General features: G+C 41.8%; 1 protein-coding gene across 4 annotated transcripts in view; it reads right to left on the reverse strand.

Moving 5' to 3' along the window:
- KIAA1549L (KIAA1549 like) overlaps positions 1-16,016 on the reverse strand; it is a 204,009-nt gene that overhangs the window by 11,690 nt on the left and 176,303 nt on the right. For all 4 annotated transcript variants that reach the window (XM_040328288.1, XM_040328289.1, XM_040328287.1 and 1 more), the window contains 2 exons: positions 5,683-5,780; positions 3,356-3,420 (listed from right to left, as the gene is read on the reverse strand). In XM_040328288.1, the coding sequence (XP_040184222.1) occupies positions 3,356-3,420; positions 5,683-5,780 (163 nt within the window). The remainder of the gene's footprint in view (positions 1-3,355; positions 3,421-5,682; positions 5,781-16,016) is intronic.

Below are 16,016 nucleotides of genomic sequence, written 5' to 3' on the forward strand. Positions count from 1 at the left end.
CAGGAAGTGAAGGGAAATATCTGCAAAGGGACATGGATGGTAAATAATAAACTGACCGGGGCTATAACCCTCCCTTACTCTATCCAAAATGAAAAAAAAAAGTGTTGCCTATAGTTCTACTTTAGGCACAAATTTCTGATAATTTTATGGAGAGGACTAAGAAGATATAACCAATAGCACAGTGAGGAAGGGTTGTGGTCCAGGATGATAGGACAGTCAAAAATAGAAGCACCGCCCCATAAGACTGGCGCTACACTAACAGGGGACTCTTTCCGTGCTGCCCTAGGCCTGGGCCTTGTTGGCCTAGGCCAGGATACAGCGCTGCATACAGGGAGTACCTCAGTTTTTGCAGCAAAGCAATATATGTATATATATATCCCAGTAAGTGGAGAGGGGCCTCTGTGTCTCGTGATGTACTCCAAGAAAAGGATTTTATAGGTAAGCTGTTATAAAAATCCTATTTTCTTTATCGTACATCAGAGCAGCCATAGTAATAACTATGTGGGATGTCCCAAAGCAATGCCTTCTGAGGGGAGGGAGACACAAACCAAAGCAGGTTGCCATCAGACATGAGGAACTATACTGCTACCTGCAGCACACTCCGCCCAAAGGCGTCTTACATCCACCTGATGACATTTTGTGAATGTATGCACTAACGAACAAGTAGCGGCCTTGCAAATCTATGTCATAGAGGCTTGGTGATGCACCGCCCATGAAGCACTGACTGCCCTGGTAGAGTAGCGTTTTAGCTTGAAAAGGAGGAACCATTATTTCAAACCATAAGCCTGAATAATCACCTGACGAATCCATTTTGAAAGAGTTGATTTCAACGCAGCCTGCCCTTCTTCTGGAAGCACAAATTTTGGCCTTTTTGGCACTTTGAATGGACCCGGTTGCATAGCCCCTTGATCCTGCCAAGGACCTCCGACGAAGCTCTTCTTAGCACTTCAATAACAGTGACCAACACCTTAGACACTGGCGAAAAAACTGAGGTACTCCCTGTATGGGAGGGGTTATATAGAGGGGGACTTTGTGTCTTTTGAGTGCACCAGTGTCCATTCACCTATAGGTGGCGTATAACCACATAGTTATTACTACGGCAGCTCTGTGTCCCGTGATGTACGAAAAATAAATCATTAGTATATGGCAAATCTTAGTAAAAAACTGATGTTTAGAAGACTGACTTATCCCCCTAGAATGTTTCAGTTAGAGGGTATTTGAAAGCACTTAGCATTATCCACAGTTTAAATAATATATAAAAAATGATTTTAAAAAAATCTATATAATATTCACACCAAACCGTTATAGTTTCCTTTTAAACTTTTCTGCTAAACCTGTAAACTGATATCGTTATGCTTTATTTGTTATTGCATTTTGTATTTTTTTCTGTAATTCTCATTTTCTTTATCTAGTTCTTGGAAAATCCGACAGCTTTGATTCGGCTAATCCAGTCTGGCCCCGTTGCCTGCCAAGCAAGCACAGAAAACAACTTGATGTACCAGTGTGCAGGACCCACATTTCAGCCTGGCAGATAATTCGGATTCCTCTAATTGATTAGCCTTTTTTGTTACAGACAGTTCAGTGGGTCTTTGTTTATGTATAAACAGTACGGAGCAGCATATGGGTCACCCAGGAATTATCTTGTATAGGTTACCATTATCATCTGTTGCAAACAGTAGCTCAGCTAATGAGAAGTAATCTCTTAGGGGCGACTAGCAGACGGTGTTGATCGCAGACGGATTTGGACATGGTAAGAACATAAAAAAATAAATACTAAGAATGTCTTAGTGGATGGCTCTTGCCATCATAAGCAATGTAGGTCACAGGTGTCACTTATAGGATATGCGTACGCCCACAAATGTAAATGGTGTTCAAATCACACATGTAAAGTATCGCCACGATTGTCAGAGTGAGAGCAATAATGCTAACACCAGACCTCCACTGTAAGGCCCCTTTTCACACTGGGGAGGTGGGTGCGTCGGCGGTAAAGTGCCGCTATTTTTAGCAGCGCTTTAGCGTTAATTTTGCGGCGCTATTCGGCCACTAGCGGGGCGCTTTTACCCCCCACTGACAACCGATAAAGGGTTCAAACCACTGCAAAGCGCTGCTGCAGCGGTGCTTTGCTGGCGGTATAGCCGCGGTGCCCATTGATTTCAATGGGCAGGAGCGGTGGAGGAGCTCCTTCACCGCTCCAAAGATTCTGCTAGCACCGCTCCAGTGTGAAAGCCCTCAGGGCTTCCACACTGGAGAGACTGCAGCGGCTCTTTCAGGGCGCTTTGCAGGCAATATTTTTAGCATTATAGCGCCTGCAAAGTGCCTCAGTGTGAAAGGGGTCTAATGCCGAGTACACACGATCATTTTTCGTCATGAAAAAAAACAACGTTTTTAAAATGTCATTTAAAATGATTGTGTGTAGGCAAAAACAACGTTTTAAACCCGCGCATGCTCAGAAGCAAGTTATGAGATGGGAGCGCTCGCTCTGGTAAAACTACCGTTCGTAATGGAGTAAGCACATTCATCACGCTGTAACAGACAGAAAAGCGCGAATCGTCTTTTACTAACACGGAATCAGCTAAAGCAGCCCAAAGGCGAATGGAACTTCCCCTTTATAGTGCCGTCGTACGTGTTGTACGTCACCGCGCTTTGTTCATCATTTTTTTAAAACGATGGTGTGTGGGCAATGTCGCTTTTAATGATGAAGTTGGAAAAACTTTTTTTTGGACATGCTGAAAAAAGATTTTTTTCATGCCGAAAAATTATCGTGTGTACGCGGCATAACTCTAACCTGGTAACCATTAAAAAATGTTAAAGCGTCGCCTAAGGAGATTTTTAGTTAACGTAGTTTGTCGCCATTCCATGAGTGTGCGCAATTTCAAAGCATGACATTTTACATATCTATTTACTCAGTGTTACATCATCTTTTACATTATACAACATTTCCGTGTTTTTTTTATTCATGAAAGTGTATTTTTCCCCAAAAAATGCATTTCAAAAACTACCGCGCAAATACCGTGTGCCATAAAATATTGCAACAATCAATATTTTATTCTTTAGGGTCTCTGCTAAATATATATATATATATATATATATATATATATATATATATATATATATATATAATGTTTGGGGATTCTAAGTAATTTTCGAGACAAAAATATGGATTCAAAGGGTTAAAGTTTATACGTAGACTTGTTTTTAGGTTGGAATTTTCCGTTAAACCCTTATTGGTGTCCCTTTGTGATTTTTTGATACTTGAATGTACAGTATATACACCTGATTCATTTTATACAGGCTGATACATTTGGGTCCCTGGGGACTGACAACCTTGAATATGCTTAACACCCCAAGTACCTACCTGGACTTTGCTCATTCCCGCTGGGCTCCGGCACTCTGTTCTTGTTGGTCATGTCTGATGTGGATCTGTTTAAATAATAACAAACCAATACTGTCATACACACCGTATTAAAAATAAAAAGTGTTAATTCTAATCAATTAGTATTTAATTTTTTTTTTGCATTTGGAAAAATCCTATATATACAGTATACACATACAGACTCGCCAACTGTTCTCAGGGCTTTTTTTCTGCAGAAACGCAGAGGAACACAGTTCCGGAACCTCCAGCAATGAATGGGGCAGATCCACAAAGATCTGGCGTACTTTCAAATTTCCTGCGTCGTATCTTTGGTTTGAATCCTCAAACCAAGATACGACGACATCTGGGTACGATCCGACAGGCGTACGGCTTCGTACGCCTTCGGATCGTAGATGCAATACTTCGGCGTCCGCTGGGTGGAGTTCTCGTTGTTTTCCGCGTCGAGTATGCAAATTAGCTATTTCCGACGATCCACGAATGGACGCGCGGCCGTCGCATTCTCTTACGTGGTCTCTAGTCGGCTTTTTCCGGCGTATAGTTAAAGCTGCTTTTTCGTGGCGTATAGTTAGACTTGCTATGTTAAGTATGGCCGTCGTTCCCGCGTTTAATTTGAATATTTTTTTTTCGTATGTGTAAGTTGTCCGTGAATCGCGGGATGGACGTAATTTACGTCCAAGTCTAAACAATGACGTCCTTGCACAATGCACGGCGGGAAATTTAGGGGCAGCGCATGCGCAGTACGTTCGGCGCGGGGACACGCTTCATTTAAATGAAACACGCCCCCCTACTCGCCGATTTGAATTAGGCGCCGTTACGGCGCGAGAGATACACTACGCCGCCGTAACTTACGGCGCAAATTCTTTGTGGATTCAAAGCGACAACAAGTAAGTTACAGCGGCGTAGCGTATCTCACATACGCTGCGCCCATGCAATTCTTTCTGGATCTGCCCCAATGTATGTAATGACAAGGAGTGCTGGGGTGTGTTGGAGGGTCTATTGATGCTTGCTGCTGGGGGATCTATTGTCACTGGAGGGGGTCTTCTGTTGCTGAGTAGATCTATTGTTGCTAGTGGGGGGGTCTTATGTTTCTAGGGGGAGCTAATCTTGCTGGGAGGGATCCACTGTTGAACGAGAAGTCTATGGTTGCTGCCTCCTGGAGGGTCTATTGATGCAGTCTGCTGGGACATCTGTTGTCGCTCCCGGGGGTCTATTGTTGCTGGGGGTGGTATTTTGTTGTGTGGGGGCTCTATTTTTGCTGGGTGAGGTCTATCATTGCTGGAGGAGTCTACTGTTGCTGGGGTAGGGTTTATTGTTGCTCACTGCAGGGGATCTATTTTACTGTCTTTCTTTGTTATCATTAACAAATTCCATGCAAATCACTAAGTAGCAAAAATAATACTTGGTTCTGTATTCTCTAAAATGGGCGGTACAGGGAGGCCGGTAGGAGGTGGAACCAAGGAGTCGATAGGAGGTGGAACAAAATTTTTGTTAGGAGCCCCATTAGGGGGCTTTGGTGAAAAATCAGGGATTGAAACAGGGGGAATCTGCGCCACACCGGGTGATTAGGGTGTGCCCGGGCACAACTGGCACACCCATGGTGAATTGAGTCATAAAACCAACGGAAGAAGTTGTGATCCTGACTATAAACAGGACCCTCTAAGGCTGGGTTTACTCTAGCTGCAGCCATGGCTCACAGCAGGGGTCTGATGCGCCCCTGTACACCTTTTCAGAAGCAAATCTGAACATTTTGGGCTGAATTTGCACTTGAAACAGAGCCAAGGATACACAGGACCCTTTTTCCAGTGGGCTCCGCAGCCACCCAAGGGGGGGGTGTGAACCCGCTTCATTGAGAGCCGGTCGCTTGCCTTGCAAATTGAATGAGGGGAAACCCTCATCCCATTTGCATCAGTGTGTAAAGTAACCTAAAATTATCCACTGTACACAAAATGACCACTAGGTGGCAGAAGAGTAATACAAAATCAGCAAGTGCAGCTGTGCAAAGGTGCCAATTAAAATGCGGAATATCATTCTAAACCATGATTGCAGTGCTTGAATTGCTTCACTCGGCACCTGCTGTAGATGCCTTCTTCAGTAAAACAGCATGTAATAAAAAAAAATGTCTTGCCCAAACATACACTTTAAGTAGTAAGGTGTCTAAGGATAGGTGATATTTAAGTGGTATGGATTCTTATGGTGAACATTTGCTTTTAAAAAACAAAAGTAAGTAATCTGAAACATTTGTTCTTTTACCCAATCTTTTCTTTTTTAATCAAGGTCAGATAGATAATAAACACACTAGTGTAATATACCTCCTTAATGAAGGGACAGCCACAGGACCTGTCCTCGGTGGTACCGGTGGTGGAGGAGAGCCCATAGCCATTTCAGGGAGTTGGGAAAACCGGTATGTCTGTTGGAACAAGAAAACATTGAAACATTAATGTATTAGGATGTTAGCCCAACAAAATGACTGTCCTTCCAGTTAATCAACAAAAAAAGAAAGAAATCAACCCAAAGTGATCTCCCAATAAAATGTGGAGACTTGTGGTCCTAAAAACCCAACTGGCTTCTTCTATGTTTTAGGGAGTCCTGTCACAAGATCTGCCTTCCATTGTTCCTGGCCTGGTTTCTTCTGTTGTGGGTATTCTCATTCTCCAGGGGTGTTCCCACTCTATTACATTACATTACATACTGTGTTTCCACAAAAATAAGCCCGGGTCTTATATTAATTTTGGCAACAAAAGACACAGTAGGGCTTATTTTCAGGGTAGGTATTATCATGTAATGTGCTGTCTGCTCTTCCGACAGGAATCCCCAGTGTGAACGGAGTTAAAATGCTTGTAAAATCCTATAATCCACTGCAATATAAGCCCTAGTTTGTATAATCCACGCTATTACAGTAGTATATAATGTACAATGTGTGTGTTTCTGTAATATAAGTGTGCCAAATACCTTCGTTATAGCGTCGCTCTGCGCTTCTGTGACCTGCCAGAGCTCTCTTCCCCGCAATTATATTACAGAAACACACACGATGTACAATATATACTACTGTAATAGCGTGGATTATACAAACTAGGGCTTATATTGCAGCCCTCCCGGAAAATAACGCTAGGTCTTATTTTCAGGGAAACACAGTATAACATTACATAGGGTAAAGACTAAGTCCACCTTTGAGAAACATATTAATAAATACTTGTATATCTGCAGGAAAAAAGTGCACTTATTTTTGCAAATCAATCCGCAAAGCAGTGCAACCGCCATCTATGGATGCTGGATTTAATGCTAGACTTGTGTTCCATTGAGAACTAAGGGCCAGATCCACGAAAGAATTACGCCTGCGTATCTCTTGATATGCCGTGTAATTTCAAATTTTGCGTGTCGTATCTTTGATTTGTATCTACAAAACAAGATACGACGGCATCTCGGATGGATCCGACAGGCGTACGTCTTCGTACGCCGTCGGATCTTAGGTGCAATTTTTTGGCGGCCGCTAGGTGGCGTTTCCGTCAAATTCCATGTCGAGTATGCAAATTAGCTAGTTACGGCGATCCACGAATGTACGTCTGGCGCATTTTTTTACGTCGTTTGTGTTCGGCTTTTTCCAGCGTATAGTTAAACCTGCTATTATGAGGCGTACTCAATGTTAAGTATGGCTGTGGTTCCCGCCCCGCATTTTGAATTTTTTACGTTGTTTGCGTAAATCGTTCGCAAATAGGGATTTGCGTAGAATGACGTCACCGTCTTAAACATTGCCTTGTTCCGGTTTCATTTCGAGCATGCGCACTGGGATACCCCCACGGACGGCGCATGCGCAGTTAAAAAAAAACTTTGTTTACGTCGGGTCACGACGTATTTACATAAAACACGCCCCCATCACAGAGATTTGAATGCCGCGCCATTACGCCGCCAAAGATTCGAAAAAAAAAGATAAGTTACGGCGGCGTAGTGTATCTTAGATACGCTACGCCCGGCGGATTATTGCGCCGATGTACGTGAATCTACCCCTAAAAGTCCATCTGCCATGGTGGCAGATGGGACCTCTATGTTGTAATTTAATAATTCACAGATCTCTATGAATGAATGCCACAGCTACGCAGGTGAAGCAATGTCAGTTTCAAAAGTGACAGCTGCTGAAGAGGAGAAGAACCTCTACATGTCACAGGTAGGTGGCAGTGTTGGGGGTTCCTTTTGCACCATTTTACCTTCTAAATACGAGTGTATCATGTAGCAAAAGGTGGAGTTAGCCTTTAAACATCAGAGAGGGACAGTGGAAATAGCCTATAATGGTCACAGCCAGCATGCTGACCCAGAAGTTCAAGCACAGGGAAAATACTCCATTAAGTGGTTCACTTCTAGTATATACCAAAATCAGAATTTTCATTTCATTTTCAACAAATTTTAAAGCAGAAATCAAGCTTTTTTTTAAAAAGTCAGCAGCTGCAAACACTGTAGCTGCTGACTTTTAATAAGCACACTTACCTGTCCAGGGTGCCCACGATGTCGGCCCCCCGAGGCCGATCCGTCCATCGGATCGGGTGTCGGCACCGCCATTCGAACTAAGGGAAGCAGGCAGTGGAGACTTGCGGCTTCACTGCCCGTTTCCTACTGCGCATGCGCAAGTCGCACGCCGCTTTGTGAATGGCCGGTTGTCTTTTGGGACACACACAGGACAAGAAATAAGCTAGCTGCGCTATAGGAGGTGGCAGATTAGGAAAACTGCCTAGCAACAGCCAATTCTGGTAAGTATAAAAAAATATATATATATTTTTTCAAATTTTTAGGAGCTTTTTTTTTTTCTTTTTTTTTTAGGGTGGACCTCTGCTTTAACAAACAGCTTTTGCTGCAGTATTCAGCCTCAATCCAGATGTTTGTCCAGCAGTACTTTTTTCTGCTGCTAGTCTGATGGCCAACATCATTCAACTAGACATGTGCCCTGCCAATAAATTTTGTTTGTTTTCGTTTCATTCATTTTTTTTTTTTTGGATATTCAAAAATAATACAAATTCGGAAATTCAAAAATTCGGAATTCGTAAGTTCAAAAATTTGGAAATTCAAAAACTCACAATTTGTAAATTTGAAAATTCGTAAATTAGTACAGTCGAAATTCCGAAAATAAGGAAAAAAATCCAAAAATTACAAATAACGAAAATCCAAAAATTACAAATAGCTAGCTAATAATATAATAACTATTAAATTCTAGGTATTGGAATTTCCTTTCAAATTTGTCTGTTAGTGAATGTAACAAATACAAATTTATCTGAAGTTACGAATTGTCCAAAAAAAGGAATGCTGCATCTAAACAAATGGAATGAAACTAAATAATAATAAGTAATACGTTTATTATTATTATTGTTATTTATTATTATTAATTTGTTACGTTCCATTTGTTCAGATATGGCATTCGTTATTAAGGATAATTCGTAACTGTGGATAAATTTGTATTCGTTACGTTCACTAACAGCCAAATTTGAAAGGAAATTCCAATACTTATAATTTAATAGTTAGTAATAGTTAAATTATTATTAGTTTATTATTTCAGATTTTAGAGATTTTTGTTCTTATTTTTAGATTTTAGTTTTTTTAAATTTTCGGATTTTCATTCTTATCATTCTTCAGTATATGGAATATTGGATCTTTGAAGCAGGGGGAGATCTTTGTACCTCGGAAACCTGTTTATCTGTTTCATATTGTCATTCTTGTTATGAAGGAACACCAGTATTAAAAGATTTTGGACTCTCAGCGCCAGATTCTCGTAGATCGACGTATTTCTGTGCGGGCGTAACATATCCTATTTACGTTACGCCTCCGCAACTTAGACGGGCAAGTGCTGTATTCTCAAAGCACTTGCTCCGTAAGTTGCGGCGGCGTAGCGTAAATAGGCCGTTGTAAGCCCGCCTAATTCAAATTTGGAACAGGGGGGCGTGTTGTATGTAAATAACTTGTGACCCAACGTGGAAATTGTGCGCCGTCCGTGGAATATCCCAGTGTGCATTGCTCCAAAGTACGCCGCAAGGACGTATTGGTTTCGACGTGAACGTAAATAACGCCCAGCCCCATTCACAGACGACTTACGCAAACAACGTAAAATATTCAAAATTTGACGCGGGAACGACGTCCATACTTAACATTGGTATGCCGCCTGTACGCCACCATATAGCAGGGGTAACTTTACGCCGGGAAAAGCCTAACATAAACAGTGTATCTGTACTGCGTCGGCCGGGCGTACGTTCGTGAATTCGCGTATCTAGCTGATTTACATATTTCTAGGCGTAAATCAGCGTACACGCCCCTAGCGGCCAGCGTAAATATGCAGTTAAGATCCGACGGCGTAACAGACTTACGCCGGTCGGATCTAATAGAAATCTATGCGTAACTGATTCTAAGAATCAGGCACATAGATACGACCGCCCAGACTGAGAGATACGACGGCGTATCTGGAGATACGCCGTCGTATCTCCTTTGAGAATCTGGGCCTCAGTTCTTTGGTCTCATGCTCTCATTGGACTTTTTACAAAGCAATAAAAACCTGGTAGGGATTCTAACCCTCTTACATTTTTGAGGTAGAAAGAGGAATATGTTCACCGGGAAGAGACTGCTGAGGACATTTGGGAAAACCTTTGGTCATGCAGGTCTATCAGGTTGATAGTATGTATATCTACTGCTGACCAGACGGTGGAGACTACGAGATCATTGGAATACTCGCCAAAGCACCTTTGTAGTCCACTCAAGACATCTGTTGCCAGGCAAAAGCTTCTTCAGATCCATGCGCCCCGATTATGGTATGTTCTGTTAAAACTCATTTTAGTGTGTATAACTTGTAAAATGTGTCAACCCAACCTAACTTATCTCTGAAACCAAATAAATTCACCACTTCCATCAAACCAGAAATAGCAGTATCGGAGAAAACTCACAAGTCCCTGTAAGTAATGCTCTTGACCAAATATGTCCCATGAGCTTGGTTCCCCTTTCAGAAGCCTCTCTAGGGAGAACCAAGCTCCTAGGTCATGTTAGATCTACCAAAAACTACAGTATGTAGTACCATGGCATGTCTGGTTGGAGACAAATCAAATGCATAGTTTGGGTAGGTCTTCCTATTACATCGTTTTGGTAAATCTAAAAGGATCTTTTTGTCCTTGGTCATTGCCAGAGCCAAGTGAGATTTCCTCTACCCTAATCCATCACAGCACTATGTCTACTACTAAACTTTTACCATCAATCCACCCAAAACACACTTAAATCCACACAAGTCCATACTTTCACACACTTGTCTAAGCACCACCACTTTAGTGTCCAAAAAGATAGAGCACTTCCAAAGCCATAAGTAATTGTAAGTATTTGAATTAAGAAAAAGTCATTGAATAAAGCATCCCTTATAAAATAAAAGAATGTGTGGCATGATGAGTATGTCAGGGCTGGGCTCAGCTTTCACTTTTCAGTGCTCAGCAGTGTTAAAAACATTTTAGTCGACTAAATGAATACTATTTTAGTCAACTAAAATATGTTTAAAACAATTGAGATGCCTAAAATACAACCAAAAAAAAAAAAATTGCATTTTAGTCAAAAGACTAAAATGGGACTAAAACTAAAATGTAATTTTATTCAAAAGACTAAAACTAAATTGAAATTTGACTTCAAAATTAACATTGGTTTGTAGTGCATGTTTATACCTCAATACCATAAATAATAACATATGAGATTTTTCACTCCAGCAGTATATAATCAGTTTGGAAATTGTAGAGAAATGTTAACTAATGCATTACAATTTATTTACACCCATTTGATTTTAGAGAACTAAAATGAGTTTTAGTCAACTAAAATGTACTGGAGATTTAGTCGACTAAATACGACTAAAACGAAAACAATTGCAGAAGACTAAAATGGGACTAAAGACGATCATGCCAAATCCCGCCCGACCAAAGCGCGGTGACGTACAACATGTACAACGGGACTATAAAGGGGAAGTTCCATTCAAATGGCGCCATCCTTTGGTCTGCTTTTGCTGATCCTCGTGTTAGTAAAAGTTTGTTGAGAGACAATTTGCGCTTTTCAGTCTTCGTGCTTTTCAGTCCATTACAGCGTGACGAATGTGCTATCTCCATTACGAACACTATTTTTACCAGAACGAGCGCTCCCGTCTCATACTTGATTCTGAGTATGCATGTTTTTTTCCCCTCGGAAAAGCATACACACGAGCTGTTTTCGCAACGGGAAAAAGACCGCCGGGAATCACGACGGGAAAAAAGAGAGCTGGTTCTTTTTTTTTGGGGGGGGGGGGTTTCTCGTCGGGAAAACTGCTATGGGGCATACACACGGCCGGTTTTTCCGACAAAAAGCAAACATGGCAGTTTTCCCATCGGGAAAACCAGTCGCGTGTACGAGGCATAAGACTAAAACTTGATCGAAATTTGCTTCTAAAATTGCTCAGCTGTCGGTTAATTACCAACACTCATTATTCCACAGTGCCTCACTTGGTGATCATTTCTTGTTCATTAGCTAGCCCCTTTAAACTGCCTGGTTCATTTCTCCCATGCCTTCGCCTTGGTTAACATATCTGAAGAGTCTCTCCTGTTAAAGACTTGCCTGGCTGACATCCCTTCTGGTTCCTGATCCTGTTTGCTGATCTCTGGATTACTGATTTACTGGCTTGCACTGACTACGCAATTTGATTACCGAACCCTGGCTATGTTTGGACTATGTTTACTATTTGTACCATTTTTTCCACTATATTAAAAAGGTGGGATTATTACTGCATTTTCTGTCTCTGTCTGATTCAAGGTTCCTGACAAAGTAACACAGAAGCCTGTTTATGTAACATATGCGAATGGGTTTGCTGAAACTGCTCTAATCAGCTCCAGGCTGGAGGTCTACTTTCACACAACTTCTGTTGCTTTCTAGTCCTAAAATGTGTCTGTTATGATTATCTTCAGTCATGATCCATCCACATCTCATTTTACACAGCCAAGTAGAAACTTTGGTGTAATCATAGATGCGATATGAAAGTTCATTCATGCATTTAGCATTCTTTCTGTGTGTCAGAAGTAGTTAGAAACACTGATTTATATCGAGGCACATTCAGCCTGTATTTAAATAACTCCTCAAAGATATATATATATATTGGTCTGACATGGTATTACTGAGTGGGCCTGGACCATAAAAAATAAGATGTGCTCAACTCTTTATGAGGGGAACTAGTAAAGAGGTCCCTGTAACCCCTTACCAATGCACCCAACTGGTGACACCATTATATTAACAAATTTATATAGTTTAGTCAACGGGGAATAACAGCTCTTTCTTTTACCAGTTAATGTCAAAATTCACACCACCATCAATCAAATTAGATATAAACTCCACTGGAAGCCCTCAAGCCTAGTACACACAATAAGAATATTGGACAAATGATCGTCCATTATTTTTGCATGCTAGTCTCATATCAAAAACGAATAAGTTACAAAAGTTACGGAAATTCAAGTATAACAGAATACAACTTCAGAAGCGACATAACGCTTTGTATTGTATTTTAATGTATTCTTTCGTTTTCAAGCATGTGTGGTCTTGGTTACACAAGTTTTTTTTTTGTACAAATACTATACTAATTACATGAAAGTGTTCATTCTGGTATCGTACGAGAAATGTTTTTGTGTTTGTCCCTGCAAATATTTTTGCATAAAATGTAATGATCCGCTTTCGAAAGCTGTGTACTAATGATCAGATTATCGGACAATCGCTCAGAAAGTGATATTTTCTCATCCTGTGTACTAGGCATTACTCTCTAACTCAAGGTCAGAGAATAAAGCAGTGGGTAGTGACACACTGACACAAACGATGGGGTACTATTCATTCTGCTGACACCACCTATGGTGTACTATTCCTTCCCCTGATGTCAAGGATACACTGTTTACTCCCATTGATGCCGGGACAATTCCTACTTCCACTGGCCACATTCCGCCCCCTACAGTCTGAATGACAGTAAACTGGCCCTTTGTTTAGAAAGTTTGGAGAGTTTGGAGACCCTGTCCTGGGGCATTAGAGAAATATTTTGGGATTGAGTTTTCTTTATGATTCATTTTTACATACTGTATCTTTATGTAAGTTACCTGGTTAAAAATATAAAGTAGTTACATAGTTAAATGGAACTAAATTCCACGAAATAAGGATGAGCATGGCACACTTATATCACAAAGTGCCCTCCTGCAGTGGTCACGGGTCCAGGACCCAGGCACCGCTCCACCTGATGATGCCGTCATCTCCATTGTTGCTTCATCCAGGTCCTGCCCCAATGCTCCTCCACCATTATATTGACACTGGCAGGATGCTCTATTCTCAGCGCATATTCACGGTTTTGATGTTGGAATGTCTGATTGTGTGTACACAGCATTAGAGAAAAATTGCTAAGAGCAGGGAGGGGGGGGGTAGCTTTTGTCAAAACAGACTTTGCATAAATTATTTGCCAAAAAATAAAAAAATTCTAGCAATTTTACAAGGCAGAACTATAGTTATGCGTTCACTTAAAAAAAGACACATGTCCTCCAAGTCCAACCAAACCAATTTTTTTTAATTAAAACCCCTACTTCCTAATGCCGCGTACACACGATCTGAAATTCCGACAAGAAAACCGTGGATTTTCTTCCGATGGAATGTTGGCTCAAACTTATGTTGCATACACTAGCTCACACAAAATTCCAACCGTCAAGAACGCGGTGACGTACAACACTACAACGAGCCGAGAAAAATGAAGTCCAATGATTCCGAGCAGGGTTAGGGGGTTATGGTTAGGGTCAGGGTCCAGGGACCCGGACTTTTTCCAGTCGGAAATCCTGGCCGCTTGTATGGGGCATAAGGGAAAACAATTCCATCCTGATCCCACAAAGGTGATTGGGTACTCCTGGATTAGCAATCTAAAATACTGTTTTATAAATATTATTAGCCAGTTATTGTATATTTTGTGCATTTAGAAACACATCCAGCCCCTTTTGAAGAGCAATCTATAGAGTTAGCTAAAACTAGATCTTGTGGAAGACTAATCCACCAGTTTCAGAGCTTTTACTGTAAATAAGCCTTTTGTAAAGGTTATCTGTACTTACAGTTCCCTTACAAAGTCTCACAAACAATTGTTGATGCTGCCAATTAAGTCCAGCTCATGCAGCTTCCTGTGATGATGTGGCAACAATACTGCACTGCTCCCGAACGGTACAGTTGCCATCCTTGTATAGGCTGTGCCTGCACTATATGTGGATAGGAAGACATTGCAGGAGGTGTGGCTATTAACATTGTCACTATTGATTCACAAGCTGGTAGCTTGTTCATCAGCGCCTGGCCACACCTAGTCCTGCCCACTGCTTTTTGGATTGGCATACAGGCAGTCAAACATTTTCGTTGTGAACACCTACCTACAAACGGAGGCGGCATGATGTCACTGCTGGCCAATTACCCTCCACACTGGTCCCTGATACTGCCGAGCAGCCATCTTGCAAGTTGCAGCACCGGACACATCCCACACTGCAGTACTGCATGGCCACAAGAGCTCCAACTAAAACAATTGCACGAGCGGAAGCTCCCAGAACATCCCACATCCCTGCACAGGCTGGAGTTACACTTAAAAATGTACTTTTCCATCTTACAAACAAATTCAACTTAAGAACAAACCCACAGTCCCCTATTTTGTTCGTAACCCGGGCACCGCCTGTAACTGATTCTGTTAGTGAGATCCTCCCACTGTAAGCTGCAGTGCCTGGCAGGGGAAACATGTGAGACACAAATGGAGGATTTGGTGCAGTCAAGAGAAAGGAAGTTTTGTTACAATACATATGAGGCGTGTGCATCCCTTAGTAACTGGGGCATGTTTAGACTGTCACGGGAATCTTTAGATGTACACTATATTACCAAAAGTATTGGGACACCTGCCTTTACACGCACATGAACTTTAATGGCATTCCAGTCTTAGTCTGTAGGGTTCAATATTGAGTTGGCCCTCCCTTTGCAGCTTCAACAGTTTCAACTCTTCTGGGAAGGCTGTCCACAATGTATAGGAGTGTGTCTATGGGAATGTTTGACCATTCTTCCAGAAGCGCATTTGTGAGGTCAGGCACTGATGTTGGGGGAAAAGGCCTGGCTCGCAGTCAAATTCCTCCACCCCAAACTCACTCATCCATGTCTTTATGGACTTTGCTTTGTGCACTGGTGCACATGTTGGAACAGGAACGGGCCTTTCCAAACTGTTCCCACAAAGTTGAGAGCATGAAATTGTCCAAAATGTCTTGGTATGTTGATGTCGTAAGAGTTAAGGGACTAAGGGGCCAAGACCAAGCCCTGAAGAAGAACCCAATACCATAATCCCCACCCTGCACATAATTCCCCCCAAGCAATGTCCATAAACACATGGGTGAGCAAGTTTGGGGTTGAGGAACAAGAATGGCCTGCTCAGAGTCCTGACCTCAACCGGATAGAACACCTTTGGGATGAATTAGAGCAGAGACCACAGGCCAGGCCTTCTTGTCCAACAGCAGTGCCTGACTACACAAATGCGCTTCTGGAAGAATGGTCAAACATTCCCATAGACACTCCTAAACCTTGCGAACAGCCTTCCCAGAAGAGTTGAAGCTGTTAAAGCTGCAAAGGGTGGGCCAACTCAATATTGAACCCTACGGAC

The sequence above is a fragment of the Rana temporaria genome, chromosome 11, assembly GCF_905171775.1.
Source record: "Rana temporaria chromosome 11, aRanTem1.1, whole genome shotgun sequence".
In the NCBI taxonomy this organism is placed as follows: domain Eukaryota; kingdom Metazoa; phylum Chordata; class Amphibia; order Anura; family Ranidae; genus Rana; species Rana temporaria.